Source organism: Myxocyprinus asiaticus, chromosome 33 (assembly GCF_019703515.2).
Source record: "Myxocyprinus asiaticus isolate MX2 ecotype Aquarium Trade chromosome 33, UBuf_Myxa_2, whole genome shotgun sequence".
Classification (NCBI taxonomy): Eukaryota; Metazoa; Chordata; class Actinopteri; order Cypriniformes; family Catostomidae; genus Myxocyprinus; species Myxocyprinus asiaticus.
In genome coordinates this window covers 13,592,211-13,610,336 of record NC_059376.1, presented here as the reverse complement: position 1 = coordinate 13,610,336, position 18,126 = coordinate 13,592,211, and the positions used below count along the sequence as shown (strand labels likewise).

Sequence of the window (18,126 nt, the reverse complement as noted above, 5' to 3'; positions counted from 1 at the left end):
AACATTCATAGCAACTAGTCTCTGAAGAAGAGAAAAAGAGATATAGTGAGATAAAGATAGAGTAAGAAAGAGAGAGAGAGACAAAGAAAAGGAGGTAGAGACAAAACAGTAGTAAAAAGTGATAATGAGTGCTGGCAAGCAGGGACTAAATCTGAATTGTTTTCCTTTTGGTTCGTTCTTAGCAGAAACTATTTTTTCGTTCAGGTTCTGGTGTTCCGCAGCCTCCTTTCCAATGGTAACCGGTTAGAAATAAAAGAACAGTTAATAACTTTGTTTTTAAAATGACTGTAGCCTATTCTATTTTTAAGATGTATGATATGCCAGTTCCGGTGTTGCCAAATCTCGCAAAAGAAACAAGCGACCTGGTCTGGAAAACAAGCTCAAAATAAGGTACATGGAGCACCCAAAATTAGCAAAAATATGTGGGTGAATTATCAGCATAGAAATCCTTACAAGCATAGTATATTGTAGCCTATATAAAATAACGTCTGTGGTGATGTGGGCATGGCCGAGCGACGTCTGTGGACAGCGAGGCCGGGAGAGGTGGAACAGTAAGGATTAACACCTGTGGGAAATCACCTCTAACAGTTGTTTTGTGTTGCAGTGAGAGCTGGAGAGGGATAAAAGGGCAGTCCAGACCGCCAGAGGACAGAGATGCACGCAGCAGAGTTGATCTGTACGTTTATGTGTTGTGCTGAAAAGCAAACTATTGTTGTAGACTGAAAAGTGTATGAATAAAAAAAAATTATGCTGGATTGTTTGCCTGGCTCCCGCTTCCTCCACAAAAGAGCTAGAGACGTGTCACAATGTCTTTTCAATAAAATCTTATTTTAATATTAAACATATCGCCAAAAGTAATTACCCACATAAAGCACATGCATAGACCATATTTTTCTAGAGCTAATGAAGTACTGAATCAACTTTATATTGATTTAATAACCAACATTGGGTTAAAAGGTAGCACACACCAATTGCTCTCGGCTCTTAAGCTGTAATAAGCCATATGAAACTGAACAGTATCACAAAGGCCTAAACAATAATAATAAAAAAACTTTATGGATAGTTTAATTTTAATTACAGATCGGCTTCTCGGTCTAAATCCGGCAGCATCAAATTTGTATTAACGCATCAGATCTAACAATAATTCAGTGAACACTTGGAAACAATTGAGAAATTAACTTTTTACCGATTTTTCCTTGTATCTGGATTAACTGTACATGTATTTGTAGTTATTTTTTGTTATTTATTTTTTTGTAGTTATTTTTGTTATATTTGTTATTGTAATATATTGTTATAATAACTACAAATACATATTGTTAAAAAGTCTTCATGGAAGGCTATATCCAAAATGTGCAATAAGGCAAAGAATTGTGTGATGCAGCAGTTTCCTTCAGGATCAAAGCACATGTTTATGTTCAACTAAAAAGAGAGAAGCCTAATTTCAGGCAACCAGAACTGGTTTAATTCCACAAATGTACTGTGATAAACTCTGTGGTCATTGGTTTCATGAAAAAAAAAAAAAAGAAATTATATATATATATATATATATATGGACATACAGTATATATACAGTTGTGCTCAAAAGTATGCATACCCTGGCAGAAATTGTGAAATTTTGGCATTGATTTTGAAAATATGACTGATCATGCAAAAAAACTGTTATTTAAGGACAGTGATCATATGAAGCCATTTATTATCACGTAGTTGTTTGGCTCCTTTTTAAATCATAATGATAACAGAAATCACCCAAATGGCCCTGATCAAAAGTTTACATACCCTTGAATGTTTGGCCTTGTTACAGACACACAAGGTGACACACACAGGTTTAAATGGCAATTAAAGGTTAATTTCCCACACCTGTGGCTTTTTAAATTGCAATTAGTGTCTGTGTATAAATAGTCAATGAGTTTGTTAGCTCTCACGTGGATGCACTGAGCAGGCTAGATACTGAGCCATGGGGAGCAGAAAAGAACTGTCAAAAGACCTGTGTAACAAGGTAATGGAACTTTATAAAGATGGAAAAGGATATAAAAAGATATCCAAAGCCTTGAAAATGCCAGTCAGTACCGTTCAATCACTTATTAAGAAGTGGAAAATTTGGGGATCTCTTGATACCAAGCCAAGGTCAGGTAGGCCAAGAAATATTTCAGCCACAACTGCCAGAAGAATTGTTCGGGATACAAAGAAAAACCCACAGGTAACCTCAGGAGAAATACTGGCTGCTCTGGAAAAAGATGGTGTGGTTGTTTCAAGGAGCACAATACAACGATACTTGAACAAAAATGAGCTGCATTGTCGAGTTGCCAGAAAGAAGCCTTTACTGCACCAATGCCACAAAAAAGCCCAGTTACAATATGCCCGACAACATTTTGACACGCCTCACAGCTTCTGGCACACTGTAATTTGGAGTGACGAGACCAAAATAGAGCTTTATGGTCACATCCATAAGTGCTATGTTAGGAGATGGGTCAACAAGACCTATAGTGAAAAGAATACCACTCCCACTATGAAGCATGGGGGTGGCTCACTGATGTTTTGGGGGTGTGTGAGCTCTAAAGGCACGGGGAATCATGTGAAAATTGATGGCAAGATGAATGCAGCACGTTATCATAAAATACTGGCAGACAATTTGCATTCTTCTGCACAAAAGCTGCGCATGGGACACTCTTGGATTTTCCAGCTTGACCCTAAGCACAAGGCCAAGTTGACCCTCCAGTGGTTACAGCAGAAAAAGGTGAAGGTTCTGAAGTGGCCGTCACAGTCTCCTGACCTTAATATCATCGAGCCACTCTGGGGAGATCTCAAACGTGCGGTTCATGCAAGACGACCAAAGACTTTGCATGACCTGGAGGCATTTTGCCAAGACAAATGGGCAGCTATAACACCTGCAAGAATTTGGGGCTTCATAGACAACTATTACAAAAGACTGCACGCTGTCATTGATGCTAAAGGGGGCAATACACAGTATTAAGAACTAAGGGTATGCAGACTTTTGAACAGGGAACATTTCAGTTTTTTCTTTGACGCCATGTTTTGTTTTATGATTGTGCCATTCTGTTATAACCTACAGTTGAATATGAATCCCATAAGAAATAAAAGAAATGTGTTTTGCCTGCTCACTCAGTCAGCTTGCTGCGTATGTGGCTGCGTAGCCGCAGACCGGTCAGAGTGCCCATGCTGACCCCTGTCCACTGCCGAAAGCACCTACAATGGGCACGTGAGCATCAGAATTGGACCACGGAGCAATGGAAGAAGGTGGCCTGGTCTGATGAATCACATTTTCTTTTAGATCTTGTGGATGGCCGGGTGCGTGTGCGTCGTTTACCTGGGGAAGAGATGGCAGCAGGATGCACCATGGGAAGAAGGCAGGCCGGCAGAGGCAGTGTGATGCTCTGGGCAATGTTCTGCTAGGAAACCTTGGGTCCTGGCGTTCATGTGGACTTAGACACGTACCACCTACCTAAACATTTTTGTAGATCAGGTACACCCCTTCATGGCAAAGGTATTCCCTGATGGCAGTGGCCTCTTTCAGCAGGGTAATGTGCCCTGCCACACTGCAAAAAATTGTTCAGGAATGGTTTGAGGAACATGACAAAGAGTTCTCCAAATTCCCCAGATCTCAATCTGATTGAGCATCTATGGCAGGGATACTCAGTAGGCGGTCCGGACTGAATTGTCCTTTGGTCCAGATCTAAATCTTTGTGCTAATTATCTGACACCTGGCTAAGTGATTGTGTAAGCAAACGTGTATATGCACGTGAAACGGGAATAAAGCATGTCCAGCTCTACGCGCTTTATTCCTGCTTTCAGGGCACTGCCTCTCTCCCCGCTATAGAGGTGCCGCATAAAGTCTGATTGACTGTACAACCGCTACAGATACTGGCATCTTTCGCTTGAACACACTGCAGAAAAAAATAAAAAAATGAAGCAAAGTGAAACTATCTTCATCTGTCTGATGTGTGATTCAGAGAGTTCAGCAAAGCCAGGTTTGTGTCAGGACAAGTTAACGTGCCGCCTTTAGACTGTAGCGCTTTTCTGTCTAAATTTAGCTTAATTAATCAACATATTAGGACCTTTTCACTGTTGTTATGTAAATTGTTTGTTTGTAGATTCTCATTTTAAGGAAAATATAAAAATGGTCCATCAACAATTACATTTTTATAAATTTTCTCTCAGGGTACACCCCTGAACCCCCATACAGAATTTTTATCCATCAAAAGGTTGAAACAAAAACTGGACTGCTGTCATTTAGCTTCAAAATTAACTGTTGATCTTTTAATATTCATATCCAAGTGCCCTCCACTGATGAAGTCTTGATGAAATATTTTAAGCTTTTGGTAGAAGATCCCTTAGACCCCACTACTTTGGCTGTCTCTGGGCCCCCAATGTCCTCATCCCTGCCCTGTTTTGAAGAGACTATTTTGACTGTTTAGAATGTATTTTTTTTACAAAGTTCTATTGCTGCAAATTTATATTAAAATAAAATATTAAACACACACACACACTATTAAAATATATATATTATATTATTTCATAGCCATATGACACCGTGTAAGCTACGTACTATTATCCGGACCTTTGCTGGGAAGAAAATGTAGAGACCGGACCTCTTGGAACTTTAATTGAGTACCCCTGATCTGTGGGATGTGCTGGACCAACAAGTCCGATCCATGGAGGCCCCACCTCGCGATTTACAGGACTTAAAGGATCTGCTACTAATGTCTTGGTGCCAGATACCACAGGACACCTTCAGAGGTCTTGTAGAGTCCATGCCTCAACGGATCAGAGCTGTTTTGGTGGCACAAGGGGGACCTAAACGATATTAAGCAGGTGGTTTTAATGTTGTGGCTGATCAGTGTTTGTACAGTTGAAGTCAGAAGTTTACATACACTTAAGTTGAAGTCAGTAAAACTCATTTTTTAACCACTCCACAAATTTAATATTAGCAAACTATAGATTTGGCAAGTCATTTAGAACATCTACTTTTTGCATGACAAAAGTAATTTTTCCAACAACTGTTTAAAGACAGATTGTTTCACTTTTAATTGACTATATCACAATTCCAGTGGGTCAGAAGTTTACATACACTAAGATAACTGTGCCTTTAAGCAGCTTGGAAAATTTCAGAAAATGATGTCAAGCCTTCAGACAATTAGCTTCTGATAGGAGGTGTACTGAATTGGAGGTGTACCTGTGGATGTATTTTAAGGCCTACCTTCAAACTCAATGCCTCTTTGCTTGACATCATGGGAAAATCAAAAGAAATCAGCCAAGACCTCAGAAAAACTTTTTTTGGATCTCCACAAGTCTGGTTCATCCTTGGGAGCAATTTACAAATGCCTAAAGATACCATATTCATCTGTACAAAAAAATAATATGCAAGTATAAACACCATGGGACCATGCAGCTATCATACCGCTCAGGAAGGAGATGCATTCTGTCTCCTAAGATGAATGTAGTTTGGTGTGTAAAGTGCAAATCAATCCCAGAACAACAGCAAAGGACCTTGTGAAGATGCTGGAGGAAACAGGTAGACAAGTATCTATATCCACAGTAAAATGAATCTTATATCGGCTGCTCAGCAAGGAAGAAGCCACTGCTCCAAAACCGCCATAAAAAAAGCCAGATTACAGTTTGCAAGTACACATGGGGACAAAGATTTTACTTTTTGGATAAATGTCCTCTGGTCTGATGAAATGAAAATTTAACTGTTTGGTCATAATGACCATCATTATATTTGGAGGAAAATGGGTGAGGCTTGCAAGCTGAAGAGCACCATCCCAACCGTGAAGCATGGGGGAGGCAGCATCATGTTGTGGGGGTGCTTTGCTGCAGGAGGGACTGGTGCATTTCACAAAATAGATGGCATCATGAGGAAGGAAAATTATGTGGATATATTGAAGCAACATCTCAAGACATCAGCCAGGAAGTTAAAGCTTGGACGCAAATGATGTCTTCCAAATGGACAATGACCCCAAGCATACCTCCTAAGTTGTGGCAAAATGGCTTAAGGACAACAAAGTTAAGGTATTGGAGTGGCTATCACAAAGCCCTGGCCTCAATCCGATAGAAAATTTGTGGGCAGAACTGAAAAAGCGTGTGTGAGCAAGGAGGCCTACAAACCTGACTCAGTTACACCAGTTCTGTCTGGAGGAATGGGCCAAAATTCCAGCAACTTATTGTGAGAAGCTTGTGGAAGGCTACCCAAAACGTTTGACCCAAGTTAAACAATTTAAAGGCAATGCTACTAAATACTAACAAAGTGCATGTAAACTTCTGACCCACTGGGAATGTAATGAAAGAAATAAAAGCTGAAATAAATCATTCTCTCTTCTATTATTCTGACATTTCACATTCTTAAAATAAAGTAGTGATCCTAACTGACCTAAAACAGGGAATGTTTTCTATGATTAAATGTCAGGAATTGTGAAAAACTGAGTTTAAACATATTCAGCTAAGGTGTATGTAAACTTCTGACTTCAACTGTATATGTAAATTAGGTTTAGTCAGGGATGGACTGGGATTTAAAATCAGCCCTGGACCTACAGTATACTTGGGCATTGGGCCAAATTACAAAAACAGAAGACAAAAGTGTTGCTTTAGAACTAGTAATGACGGATTTTCCCGTTTCTAAGAAGTTTTTGCAGTATTAAGTACGTGTGTAGTTATACATCTAAATGCATATCCTATCTTAACAGTCTGAGAATAGTATCATAAAAATGTGAATGTTAAAAAAGCGCAATTCCTTTAACTTCAGATTGATTTAAAAAATGACAGCGCCCCTAAGTGGAAACAGAAGAAAAGACAACGAAGTATCATGATGAAAGTATATTTATGGATGACATATACAAGGCAGCTGATGTTGTAAACATTAAACATGAACTGCATAAGTTCATTAATAAATGAAATCAAAGCAAAAGTTTCTTCTCATACACAATATAAGGCGCAGAAAATACAAATTACTTCATTTTTGTGTTCTAACTCTCTTTAAAGTTAGGTAGGAATGCAAACTTACAAGTACTTCTAGTGTCCTTAAATGCACAAGCTGTCAAAACTTAAACATGCTGAAGGAAAAAAAGAAAAGAAAAAGTTAAACCTCCATAGTGTTTCTATGGTAAAAAATGTGACTACTTTCCTGATGCATTACATTTGAATTTATATTAATATTCATAGCTGTTTATTGGTTATTACTAACCCTAATATGTAAGACATCATCCTCTAATGATGGCGGTTTTTAGGCGCATATACAATTGATGAAGATGAATGTGAGGATATATATTCTTGGTCTTCATTCATTTGGGTTACTATAACAGCTATAATCTCGGCACTTTTGAAGGAGAGCAACCACTAATGCATGCCAGGCCACACATGGCACTTTTTTAAAAACAAAAGAAAATGAAATAAAACTCAGAACAATCTGTAAAAACAATATACTTCATTTTGGTCATTTAATTCACTTGCAAAAAAATAAAAAAAAATAAAAAAAAATTACTCTTCTTGCTCTTAAACTTATTACGCCCTTCTCTTTACATTTTCTTCACAAAATCAAGTGGCCCCACACTACTGTAGAAACGGTCAGGGACGGAATAACGTCAATAAGGACATCATTAAATGGCACATCTATGGAATGAAGCAGTAACTGGTCTGTTACTCATAAAATAAATACAAATTAATTAACTCCATCCCACACCATGTTTACAAGGCATTATTTAGCTATTTTTTTTATCAGGACATCTAATATATTGTAGGACATAGTCCAGCATATAAGTATTATTGACTATTAACACTGTCCTCCTGTAATCTCACTTTTTCCTGCTTATACGGCATTCCAAATTACCTAAAATCCAGTCCACTGGATTCTTCTTTCACATCTGAGAGACTTGGCCAATAAATAGTGCCAATATTTTTTTTTTTTATTAATATCCTTTTTTTTATACTGTATCTATTTTTGAAGATATATAAGAAGAGCCTAAGGAAGAAGGAGTGGATGTTAATAAAGCTAAGTAGTTGTTAGTCCAACTATGATCCAGCCTCTTGTTCCTGTCCCAACGCTTCAAGTAGCAGGCCCATGGGTGTTCTCTTCAATCCTATACTCTCCAGCTTGTTTTCCAGTTTATTCTTAAGGCTTCTGAGTCTTACTGAAGCATGAATAAGAATCACTGTGGGAAGAAAGAGAGAACTGCAAAATAATACATTAAGGCTAGAGTATCATGAAGACCAGCAACAAAGGAAAATACTTAAATTCAACATGAAATCAAAACTGACCCAACTTTCTTAATGCACATATGTTAAAGCTACACTATGTAACTTTTTTTTTTTTTAAAAATAACAAAATATTATTAATGAGAAAGTGCAACAAAAATCCATCTTCCAAACCATGTCTTTACCCAAATACACTTTGATAAACCTATAATAATGATATTATATTATAAATATTTTAGAGCTGTCGGGACGGATTTCGTGGGAAATTGTATACATACGTAATTCGCCCGTGCGTGTTGACGTCATATCCGTACACAGAGAAAATACGATCCGGCTACTGTAGCACGTGTATGGTGTGGGAGTAGCGTGAAGTTGAAAGTTTGTTGTCACAATGAACGAGAAAAATTGACCATGGATCATTCAAAACGGCAAACTCGCTTTTTTCTTACTCAACAGGTAAGATATTTTATTGATATGGTTTATTTATAGTTATGTAATCACACACACATGTCTGTGTGTGTGTGTGTGTGTGTAGTGAAATACAATAATTATACTGTAATCGGTGCAGAACTTTTCACTTGCTAGCACACGTGTGTATTTTCTTTATAACGGCAACAATTAAACAATCCTCAGAGCTGGGGGAACATTGTCAGAGCACAAGGAAGCAGGTTTTCTTCCAGGATAACCTTGTACGTGGCTTGATTCATACTTCCTCCACAAAGACGAATCTGCCCGATTCCAGCCTTGCTGAGGCACCCCCAGAGCATCACCGATCCTCCACCAAATTTCCCAGTGGGTGTGAGACACTGTGGCTTCAAGGCCTCTCCAGGACCAACAGGTGGAGGATTGGTGATGATCTGGGGGTGCTTCAGCAAGGCTGGATTCGGGCAGATTTGTCTTTGTGAAGGAAGCATGAATCAAGCCACGTACAAGGTTATCCTGGAAGAAAACTTGCTTCCTTCTGCTCTGACAATGTTCCCCAACTCTGAAGATTGGTTTTTCCAGCAGGACAATGCTCGATGTCGCACTGCCAGGTCAATCAATGTGTGGATGGAGGACCACCAGATTAACTGTCATGGCCAGCCCAATCTCCAGACCTGAACCCCATTGAAAAACTCTGGAATGTGATCAAGAGGAAAATGGATGGCCACAATTTGGGAGAAATGTTTTCAGTACTTTATAGAATAAAACAAAAATGTTCATTTTATTCAAACACATACCTATAAATAGTAAATCCAGAGAAAGTGATCATTTTGCAGTGATCTCTTAATTTTTTCCAGAGCTGTATATACACAAAACCCTTCATCTGGTGATATGGATACATAGGCTATAAAAAGCTTAATCTTGTAAATAATAAATATAGAGAACTGTAACAGAGCCAAGTCTCCGTCATTTCAAAGTAAGATTCCTAAAATATCTAAGTGTATTTTGGGCTTCTTCACAGTCATGCATTATGCTCCAATCTTAATTTTTTTCTGGTTATTATTGGGATTTTGGTTAAACTGCATCTGTGATTTTATTCATTTTGGAATCTTGTGGCCTCTATATCAGTGCCCATCATAGTAAGTAAAGGCTAAAAAAGTTTTTTAACATTCTATTAATCATATAAATTTTATATTTATGTATATACATTTAACATATATAATTCTTGACTGATTAATCGGTAATGTGCCTTTTCCACCACCTTAGTTATCAGTATTAGCAAAATCCACTATCGGTCGACCACCAAAAGTGCGCAACAGTGCCAGCCCACTTTTTCAGCTGTCTGGGTTGCGGAAGCATTTTCCATACTTCATGAAATTCTTTATAAAAGCATTCCAAGACATGCTCCAAACCAACCAGCTCTGATATGAATCACAACATTACAAACTTTGTTTTAAGGCAATTAAGTATTTTGAAAATCGGACAAAAAATAAAGGTACAGGACTGTGTACTTACAGTCTTTCACGAAGGCACAAACTACAATCCCATGAAGCATTGCGAATGACGTAATCGAATATAAACCGATGGAAATATATAAAACTGTTGATTTTAGGTTGTTGATTATAAGTATAGAAACAATATAGTTTATGTTTATTGCTAAATATTCCAATATATATACAAATATATACATAATTTGCAGGTGAAGGGAAACCGACTTGTTATTAAACACGATTTTTAAACAATGAAGTTGAAATAATGTGGACTGATGACTTCAACAGAATCATATACCATTGATGAACAACCTCGGAGCTCACGATAGCTCTGTCTTTAAAGGTTTGTAAGTTATCTATTCATCTATGAAAAAACAATTAATAGAATTTTTACTTCTGGAACCCAACCTTTGCACTCTATTACAAGTTTTAGTTTTAGCTGAAGTACTCCAAGCTCTGGGTACAACAGCTGCCATATTGGTATGAATTCAAGTGTTTGAATATACACTGGCATTCAAAGACAACAACTAATACTAACTTAAAATGGGGAAGGCAATGCCAAACAGGAAAACAGCTACTTCTCCTAAAACAGACAGAAGTAGGTAACTGGAGCCCAAGATTGCAGCCAGAGAGAGGGATGGATGAGTCCTCCGGAACCGCCGAACTGCAGCCTTGTTTTCAGCAGCCCAGACAAAACCCAGGAACAGAAGAACCACAACTGCTGACCCAAGAATCAGCTGAAATGGCTGGAAATACCTATGGCACCAATATACAGAGAGGGGAGAAAAACAAATGTTATCCCTTGTGCGGTGTTCGTTTGTGAGTCACACTCTTGGTGTTCGCAGGTCAAAAATGACCCGAACATACATGTGTAATATATATATATATATATATATATATATATATATATATATATATATATATTTTTTTTTTTTAAAGATATGTAAAAAAACTAATTTTACTAAAGTAAAAACACTAAAATTGTGCATTTTAAATTACACCATTTATTTTCATATAAAATAAGCACATTTTATGTTATCGTCACTTCAATAAAAACCTTCATTTCAGTAAACTGAAAGAGTGTCAAAACATCACAATTTGTCATGCATTGGGGTCTCTGGTGACATCTCCTGGAATAAAAAATAACAATAACATGAAATGACAGCTATGTCCAGTAGATGCTTCAGTGCTCTATGCATTGGCTGATCTCTATAAGCCAATGTTGTAACAAACTTAATTTCTAGATATGATCACAAGTTATGCATTGGATATATATTTAGACATTATAAAAACTGTTATTTGTCAAATTGTAGCATTTTTTTCTTAACCACTTGTGTTGAAGTGTCAGATTTTGCAATGATCCTCCAATATGCTGTCAAACCTGACCATGCTGCCACAGTCAAATCTGATTGTGTAACAAAGAAAAGACAGAGTTATTATTTTGTTACCTTTCAATATTCAATATTTTATATTTCAAACATCAAAATTCCAGAATAATCTTTGTCACAGAGGGGTCAGACTTTGGTATATCAGGTTTATACACAGGTTTGTCTACACCTGTGAGGGCCGAATGTCCTCGTCAGAAAAAAAACCTCTTAAATTGGTCAGATGTTGTTGATCTTCAAATCTAGTGATGTGCACATATTTGTGTGATAGTTTGGTTTAGGGGTAGAGTTTGGAAATAGAAAATATCATTAGCCTGATATGAAATCAATGGAAGTCATTGAGAGATCACTAATATAATCAAACAAACGTGTGTGTGTTTGTTGTTTTATATTCTCACCGCAAACACCACAAGTGTTGACTTTTTTATTTATATATTTATTTTTTATGAGCACTTAAGACTTATCGAATCAAGGCCAGATTTATTGTGTGTTTAGATAGCTAGTGGAGGAAAAGTCACCAAGTCTTGTATCACTCATTTAAAGGATAACATTTTTATTAAAGGAATAAAATCAAAATGGGTCAAAAATGACCCGAACCCCACAAGGGGGTTAAAAAAAAAAAAAAAGATAAACCTGTTACCATAAGCTTTTAAAACACACCACATTATTTGTGTCACTCTAAAATGAAACTGTCCGACTCAGAGGACAAGATCTTATCGTGTGCAAGTGTTCGTAATGCAACAATGGGCTACAACCCGTGAAAAGTCTGATTTTTCCATTTCAGTGAGGCGACGAAATAAAATTACAAATGACTGAGAAGCTGCTATCCGAAAGTGTTTACCACTGAAGACACTCAACTGGATGAAAGAACACGTCACTGGGGTTTTCTTACCCGACTATGAGCAGCAATGCCACGACGGACGCAAAATAGTTTGACTGGTAATACAGCAAGTTGTTTATTATTCTGTTATTCCACCGGTCTAAGTTGCGAACATCAGGCACGGCGAATCTGGCCGAACCCAGAAGAAAATCGTCCAATGTTCTGAAAGGCGGAGGCTGGAGGTCCACCATTTTTGACGATGTCGGTAACTACATTTACCAGCATGCACTGCAAACGCGTTTCCGCTAAAACTACTGGGAGAAGAACGAATAAATAAATAAACAATAAATAAACAGTCCTTTTCCTTCACTTTCTCTTTTTAAACATAGCCTGGTGCAGGCAAAAATATTTTAATTAAATAAATCAATAAATGATTGCTGAATTTGTGTTCAAACTAAACAACTTTAAAAATATCCAATGAAGTGATATTTAAAAAATTGATGACAAAAATTATACATATTAGTAAAAGAATAATAATAACTATATTTAAATAAATATCACATATTTATTAATATTCACTTTTCACTTCACATTAATGTTGTTGTTCTTTTTATAATTTAATGGGACACAGCCAAAAATGAAAATTCTCTCATCATTTACTCACCCTCAGGCCATCCCAGATGTGTATGACTTTCTTTCTTTTGCAGACCACAAACAAAGATTTTTAGAGGATTTCTCAGCTCTGTAGGTCCATACAATGCAAGTGAATGGTGATCAGACCTTTGTAGCTCCAAAAAGCAGATAAAGGCATCATAATAATAAGTAATCCATACAACTCCAGTTGTTTGAGCCATGTCTTCAGAAACAATATGATAGGTGTGGGTGAGAAACAGATCAATATTTAAGTCCCTTTTTTACTGTAAATCTCCACCTTTGATCAGTCCCAACCAGTAGGTAGTTATATGCATTATATAGTAAAAAAAAAAAAATATATTGATCTGTTTCTCACCCACATCTATCATATTGTTTCTGAAGACATGGATCAAACTACTGGAGTCGTATGGATTACCTTTATGCTGCCTTTATGTGCTTTTGGAGCTTCAAAGTTTTGGCCACCATTCACTTGCATCATATGGACTAGTGCTGAAATATTCTTCTAAAAGACTTGATTTGTTTTCCTCAGAAGAAATAAAGTCATACACATCTGAGATGGCATGAGGGTGCGTAAATCATGAGAGAATTTAAATTTTTGGGTGAACTATTCCATTAAAACTGAAGTGTGTAATTTCTGCACCACTACAGAGTTACAAAAATAAACACTTTTTTTTTACAAACATATAGTCCCACCCCCAACTCACATCATTGGTTGAGCCAATGTTGTTGTGTCAGGCTGGACAGGTCACTCAAAATAACCAGAGGAATACTGAAAATACCACAGATCCGCAGTGTTTATACTTTTCTAGGAAATCAACCGATGAACGGTTTACTTTTAATTGTTTCTACATATTGAGCTGGGATAGGATAATTTTTTGTACATCAAAAAATATTACAATCAGCTTTAATAACATTATTTATTCAAAATTATTTATTAAGACTGAATAATGCTTCTAAGACAAACCATAGCAACCATCCATCCATCCATCCATCTTTTATAGCCTATAGCAACCATAAAATATTTTAAGACAAGATACTCATACATATTCTCTTTCTTGAAGAAAAAAAAAAAAAAAAATCCATCAAATAAACCTGTGATACATTATAATAAAATGTATATAGTGATAGAGAGTGTAGGAAACTACTCAGCACAAAACTGCTGTGATTGAAAACACAGAGAGGATGAATGACACACTAAAACAATTTGGTAGAGGAACATTATTAAAGTGCTAAAGCTGAATCTTAATTTCAACAACAGTGTCTCTCCTGACTGCACATTATCAAATGGTGCATAAACACAAATGTTCAGTTTGTCATTAAAAGAATGAAGGCTAAGTGGCTCCAAAATTAAAAAGGTGCAAAAGATCAAAATAGGACCTAAAAGAGGATCTTTCTTGCTGGTTAAGCAATTGTCCAGGTTCAAGTTATGGATTAGATTAACAAAAACTTTGCATGACAAAACAAGTAATGATAAATAGAAAAATTTACTGCAGCCATACATTTCTCATTTGCTTTGTTAAAATTTGAATGATTTAAAACTCGCTTTTTGTATGTTTAATTGTTTTTTCAGGTAAATACTTTACATTTATCTGATCCACTAAGTGTGACTTCCTAAAAATTGCTCGAAATGTAAAGTCCTTAAGACTTGTCTAGTGTAGAATCACTATATATTTTTCTTATGTCATCAACATATGATGTGTTGAAATAGGTGTAAACTACAAAAATAATCAGATCGAAGGTATGTGCATCTTTGGTTACCAATGTTCCAACTCCTTCCCTTTGCAACAGGACAAAATATCAAAGTGTATATCAAAATTCATAAATTACACAAATTACTTACTGTTTGCCCCTGAGTGGCATCAATATCTATCATCAATAAAGGACGATGAAAGTTTCTGGCTAGTATCCTCTCCACTAGTCTCTGGAGGATCCTGTAAGCGGAGGCTCCTAAACTTCTAACAGTCCTCTCACTTTTTTCACAGTCTATTATATTACAGTCACCATGGTAACACAGTGGCTCTAATGATACTGTCCATAACCATGGGTTCCCTGGCCTCCTTCTTTCGGGGGCAGCTGACTCGGGTCCTCCACAAAGGGACTCGCTACAGAGGGAGACAGAAGACAATGTTAAGGGTAGCAAAATGAAACGAAATGTGGCTATCGAACACAATGCAATACAAAATGTCTTTTAAATCACATTAAAAGTAAGTGGCATGCTTATGTTGTCAACACACTGAATCACCCACATGCAAACCTGCAAGTCTATTCTGACATGTGTAACTCACAATTCTGGAACTGCTGTGCTGTGTATCTAGTAAGGAGTATCCCAAAGCCCTCAATCAGGGCAAGCAGAATTCCCCCCATCATCGCAGAGCCCACCATAGCTAGTGGCCCACCTGCAATACAAAAATGCACATAATGCAACCACTTTATCAATAAGCTGTCTTATGATCCAAATGAATTAAGTCAATGTAATAGCAAATATGTTTTGTTATTATGGAATATGACGGTCAGGTGATTATTTCCAAATAATTTGACATATCTCCAAAGTCTACCTTGTTATAGTTGGACTGAGGAAAAATATTGATAATAATAAAAAATAAAAAAAATTTTTTTTGCCAAACTTACTGCGTGCAGCCAGTATAGCTCCAGTCATAGCTCCACTGGTGATGGAGTTCCAAGGGTCTTCCTTTCCCCGTAGACGCACCAAACAACAGTCTATTGTGGAAAAGAGTCCACCCCATATAGCAAAACTACCTGAAGGGTATAAAGAAAATGCATGGCATCAGCCTAGTTTTCCTTGCATCTTCATCTCTTTATGCTACAATACAAAAATGGACCTAAAAGGTAAAAAATCACCTGCAATTTGTGGTGCTCTAACTCTCACAGCATTTGCACTCCCTCTCAGCCTGTGTCGTACACCCTAGAGACAACAAAGGAATCAGTTGAATGGAATAATAATTTGTTAATGGAATGATAATAGCTGAGGTCAATATTTTTTCCTGATGTCCGTAAACATACCACAGGGGCATTGCGAAAACCTTTAACAGACTGGAAGACCCCCCCTCCAATGGCCCCCATGGTAAATGCACCCCCACAGTCATCAACTATCCTCCATGGACTAACAAAAGAAAACAAGTAAACAGGTAAGCTTTATTACTGTGGCAAACAACCTCTGACATGCTAACTTACATAAAAAAATTAAATTAAATAAAATTAAAAAAAAAAAAGAGTTAAGGCTGCCAATAAAGGAAAACAGTTACATTTATTGTGCTGACATCTGAAGCAAGACGAGATCCCACATGATTACAAGTTGTTTACCAAACACTATAGGCTTATATGTAATGTGTCAACAGTGTGTGAACTTTAGCAGCAGCCTACTTTAGAGAATGACTGTCCACAAACAAACACATAAATGTACAAAGAAGACAGCAAACGAGAATGTAACTGGTTCAATCATTATCTGTTTCTTCTCATGACCTAAAGTGCGGACATGCCACAATTGTTGTCGCAAAGCTTGTACTTTACCAAGGTTCACGGGCATACTCCTCCATGATAAACGGCTGACGTAAGAGCGGTAACGCAATTTTTCTGTGACAAGAGGAGTTGAAAGACAGCTCAATCAAATCGCACGAACGGCTTTTGTTTCACTGCAGACATTTGTTAGCTAATCATTATATTCGTTCACTAAATGTATTGTAAGTGCTTGGAGCTTGACAGACAAACTGTCCATCCCCAACCATTTCTGTAAACGATTAAAAAATAAACGACTGTGATTAGTCCATCCTCATCAGCGCTGAGAAAAGTAACAAACACCATCTGTCAACGCTGATATTGCTCCTGTACACTGGCTTCAGGATCTGTCTGATGTGAAAGTCTCAAATGTTTCGTAATGTTATGAATCTATGGAATGTCTGATGATAATGTACATTTGAATAGGAAACATTCTTTATGTTAGGATCAATATTTCTGCTTACTTTTTTTATATAGTGTTGGGTAAGTTACTCTAAACCTACTCTAACTACTATTTACATCTTCTACAGTGTAATTAGATTACTGTACTAATTACTCTGTCTGAAAAGTAACTGCATTACTTATTACTTTCTAAAATCCTTATCAACCTCGACCAGATGAAAAATACAAGGATATATGTGAAACTGCTCTTTTAATAAATCATATAAAATAAATTATTCATGAACTGGCCAAAGAATTTAAAGGGTCAGCGTTAAATTAGAAAACATACATTTTAACATTAGAAGTAAAATTTCGATTTTAAATTCACTATTGTTTTACATAGAATTGTTCTATAGTCTATACAGTGTTTAACAAAATTACATCAGAACTGTAATTATTGAAATTAAACATTTTTTTTCAATGAAAAATTTAATTACAGTAATTAATTACTTAATGCATTACACCCAACACTGTTTTTTATACCAATATGAAATGCATTCAAAATGTTCCCCTCGACTTTACAGCAATTATGAGCCTCTTTTTTATTTATTTGTTTTATTATTGCCAAGAACAATCTGCACACTTACATAAGTTGCTTACTGTAAAAAAGAACAATGTAACAAAAAAGTACAAATAATAAAAACAGCTAGAGGGAAACAATTAAAAGAGGTTATATATAAACATTAGTCGTTGATATTTTTAAGTTTTAATCTATATTATTAATTATTGTTATAATTATCTGTGCTATTAACAATTTTTTTTATGGACAATAAAAAATTTGACATGAATTAAATCAGCTATACTGGGATAAGTGGATTCTTGCCTAAGAATTTACATTTATGTATGAAACATTTTACAAAATTAATAAACAAACTGACAATATCTTGAACCTGTGAGTTTTTGTTATAATAAAAAATAATATAAAAAGCGTAAATACACATGTCAGATACCTTTTTACCTTTTAGAGATAGCTGCTCAAATCCTTCCAGAAATGTTTTAAATTACCACATTAACAAAAAAAAATATGTTCAATCATCTCATCTTGTTACAAAAAGTACAATTTGTCTAAATTTTGTGTAATTATAAACCTCATATCAAAACCAACCACCACACTGATATTGAAACACCGTAGCGCACCGGGACGATCACAATGGCTACATTACGTAATAACGAAATAATTTTAGAGACTATTTATTCA

The 18,126-nt window shown here is 36.4% G+C and overlaps 2 protein-coding genes across 3 annotated transcripts; both read right to left on the bottom strand.

Annotated features, from left to right (window-relative positions):
* Window positions 1-6,813: 6,813 nt before the first annotated feature.
* On the bottom strand, window positions 6,814-12,612 carry LOC127424320 (PRA1 family protein 3-like). 2 transcript variants are annotated; one of them, XM_051669391.1, is made up of 3 exons: window positions 12,393-12,612; window positions 10,654-10,871; window positions 6,814-8,159 (listed from the first exon to the last, which is right to left on the bottom strand). In XM_051669391.1, exons 1-3 carry the CDS (start codon window positions 12,569-12,571, stop codon window positions 8,020-8,022), a joined length of 537 nt encoding a protein of 178 aa, XP_051525351.1. In that variant the 5' UTR covers window positions 12,572-12,612; the 3' UTR covers window positions 6,814-8,019. The 2 variants fall into 2 exon arrangements, 1 of the variants encoding a protein (XP_051525351.1); XR_007894453.1 differs by lacking the exon at window positions 6,814-8,159 and having other exon boundaries at window positions 10,727-10,871; window positions 11,173-12,535.
* Window positions 12,613-14,439: 1,827 nt separating this feature from the next.
* Window positions 14,440-16,720, bottom strand: LOC127424321 (mitochondrial import inner membrane translocase subunit Tim17-B). The gene is made up of 6 exons (XM_051669393.1): window positions 16,503-16,720; window positions 15,996-16,095; window positions 15,834-15,897; window positions 15,603-15,731; window positions 15,260-15,370; window positions 14,440-15,076 (listed from the first exon to the last, which is right to left on the bottom strand). The coding sequence occupies exons 1-6, from the start codon at window positions 16,526-16,528 to the stop codon at window positions 14,994-14,996; spliced, it is 513 nt and encodes a 170-aa protein (XP_051525353.1). The 5' UTR covers window positions 16,529-16,720; the 3' UTR covers window positions 14,440-14,993.
* Between the last annotated feature and the right edge of the window lie 1,406 nt (window positions 16,721-18,126).

Bases quoted from the DNA above. Each gene is read 5' to 3' on its own strand.
- LOC127424320 (XM_051669391.1), bottom strand. From the start codon at position 12,571: ATGGTGGACCTCCAGCCTCCGCCTTTCAGAACATTGGACGATTTTCTT. The intron at 10,872-12,392 runs GTAAGAAAACCC...TTGGTGCCATAG, and splicing joins GCATTGCTGCTCATAGTCGG to GTATTTCCAGCCATTTCAGC. The intron at 8,160-10,653 runs GTTAGTATTAGT...TTCTTCCCACAG, and splicing joins CATTGCCTTCCCCATTTTAA to TGATTCTTATTCATGCTTCA.
- LOC127424321 (XM_051669393.1), bottom strand. From the start codon at position 16,528: ATGGAGGAGTATGCCCGTGAACCTTG. The intron at 15,898-15,995 runs GTATGTTTACGG...TGTTGTCTCTAG, and splicing joins GTTTTCGCAATGCCCCTGTG to GGTGTACGACACAGGCTGAG. The intron at 15,732-15,833 runs GTGATTTTTTAC...TATACCCTTCAG, and splicing joins TAGAGCACCACAAATTGCAG to GTAGTTTTGCTATATGGGGT.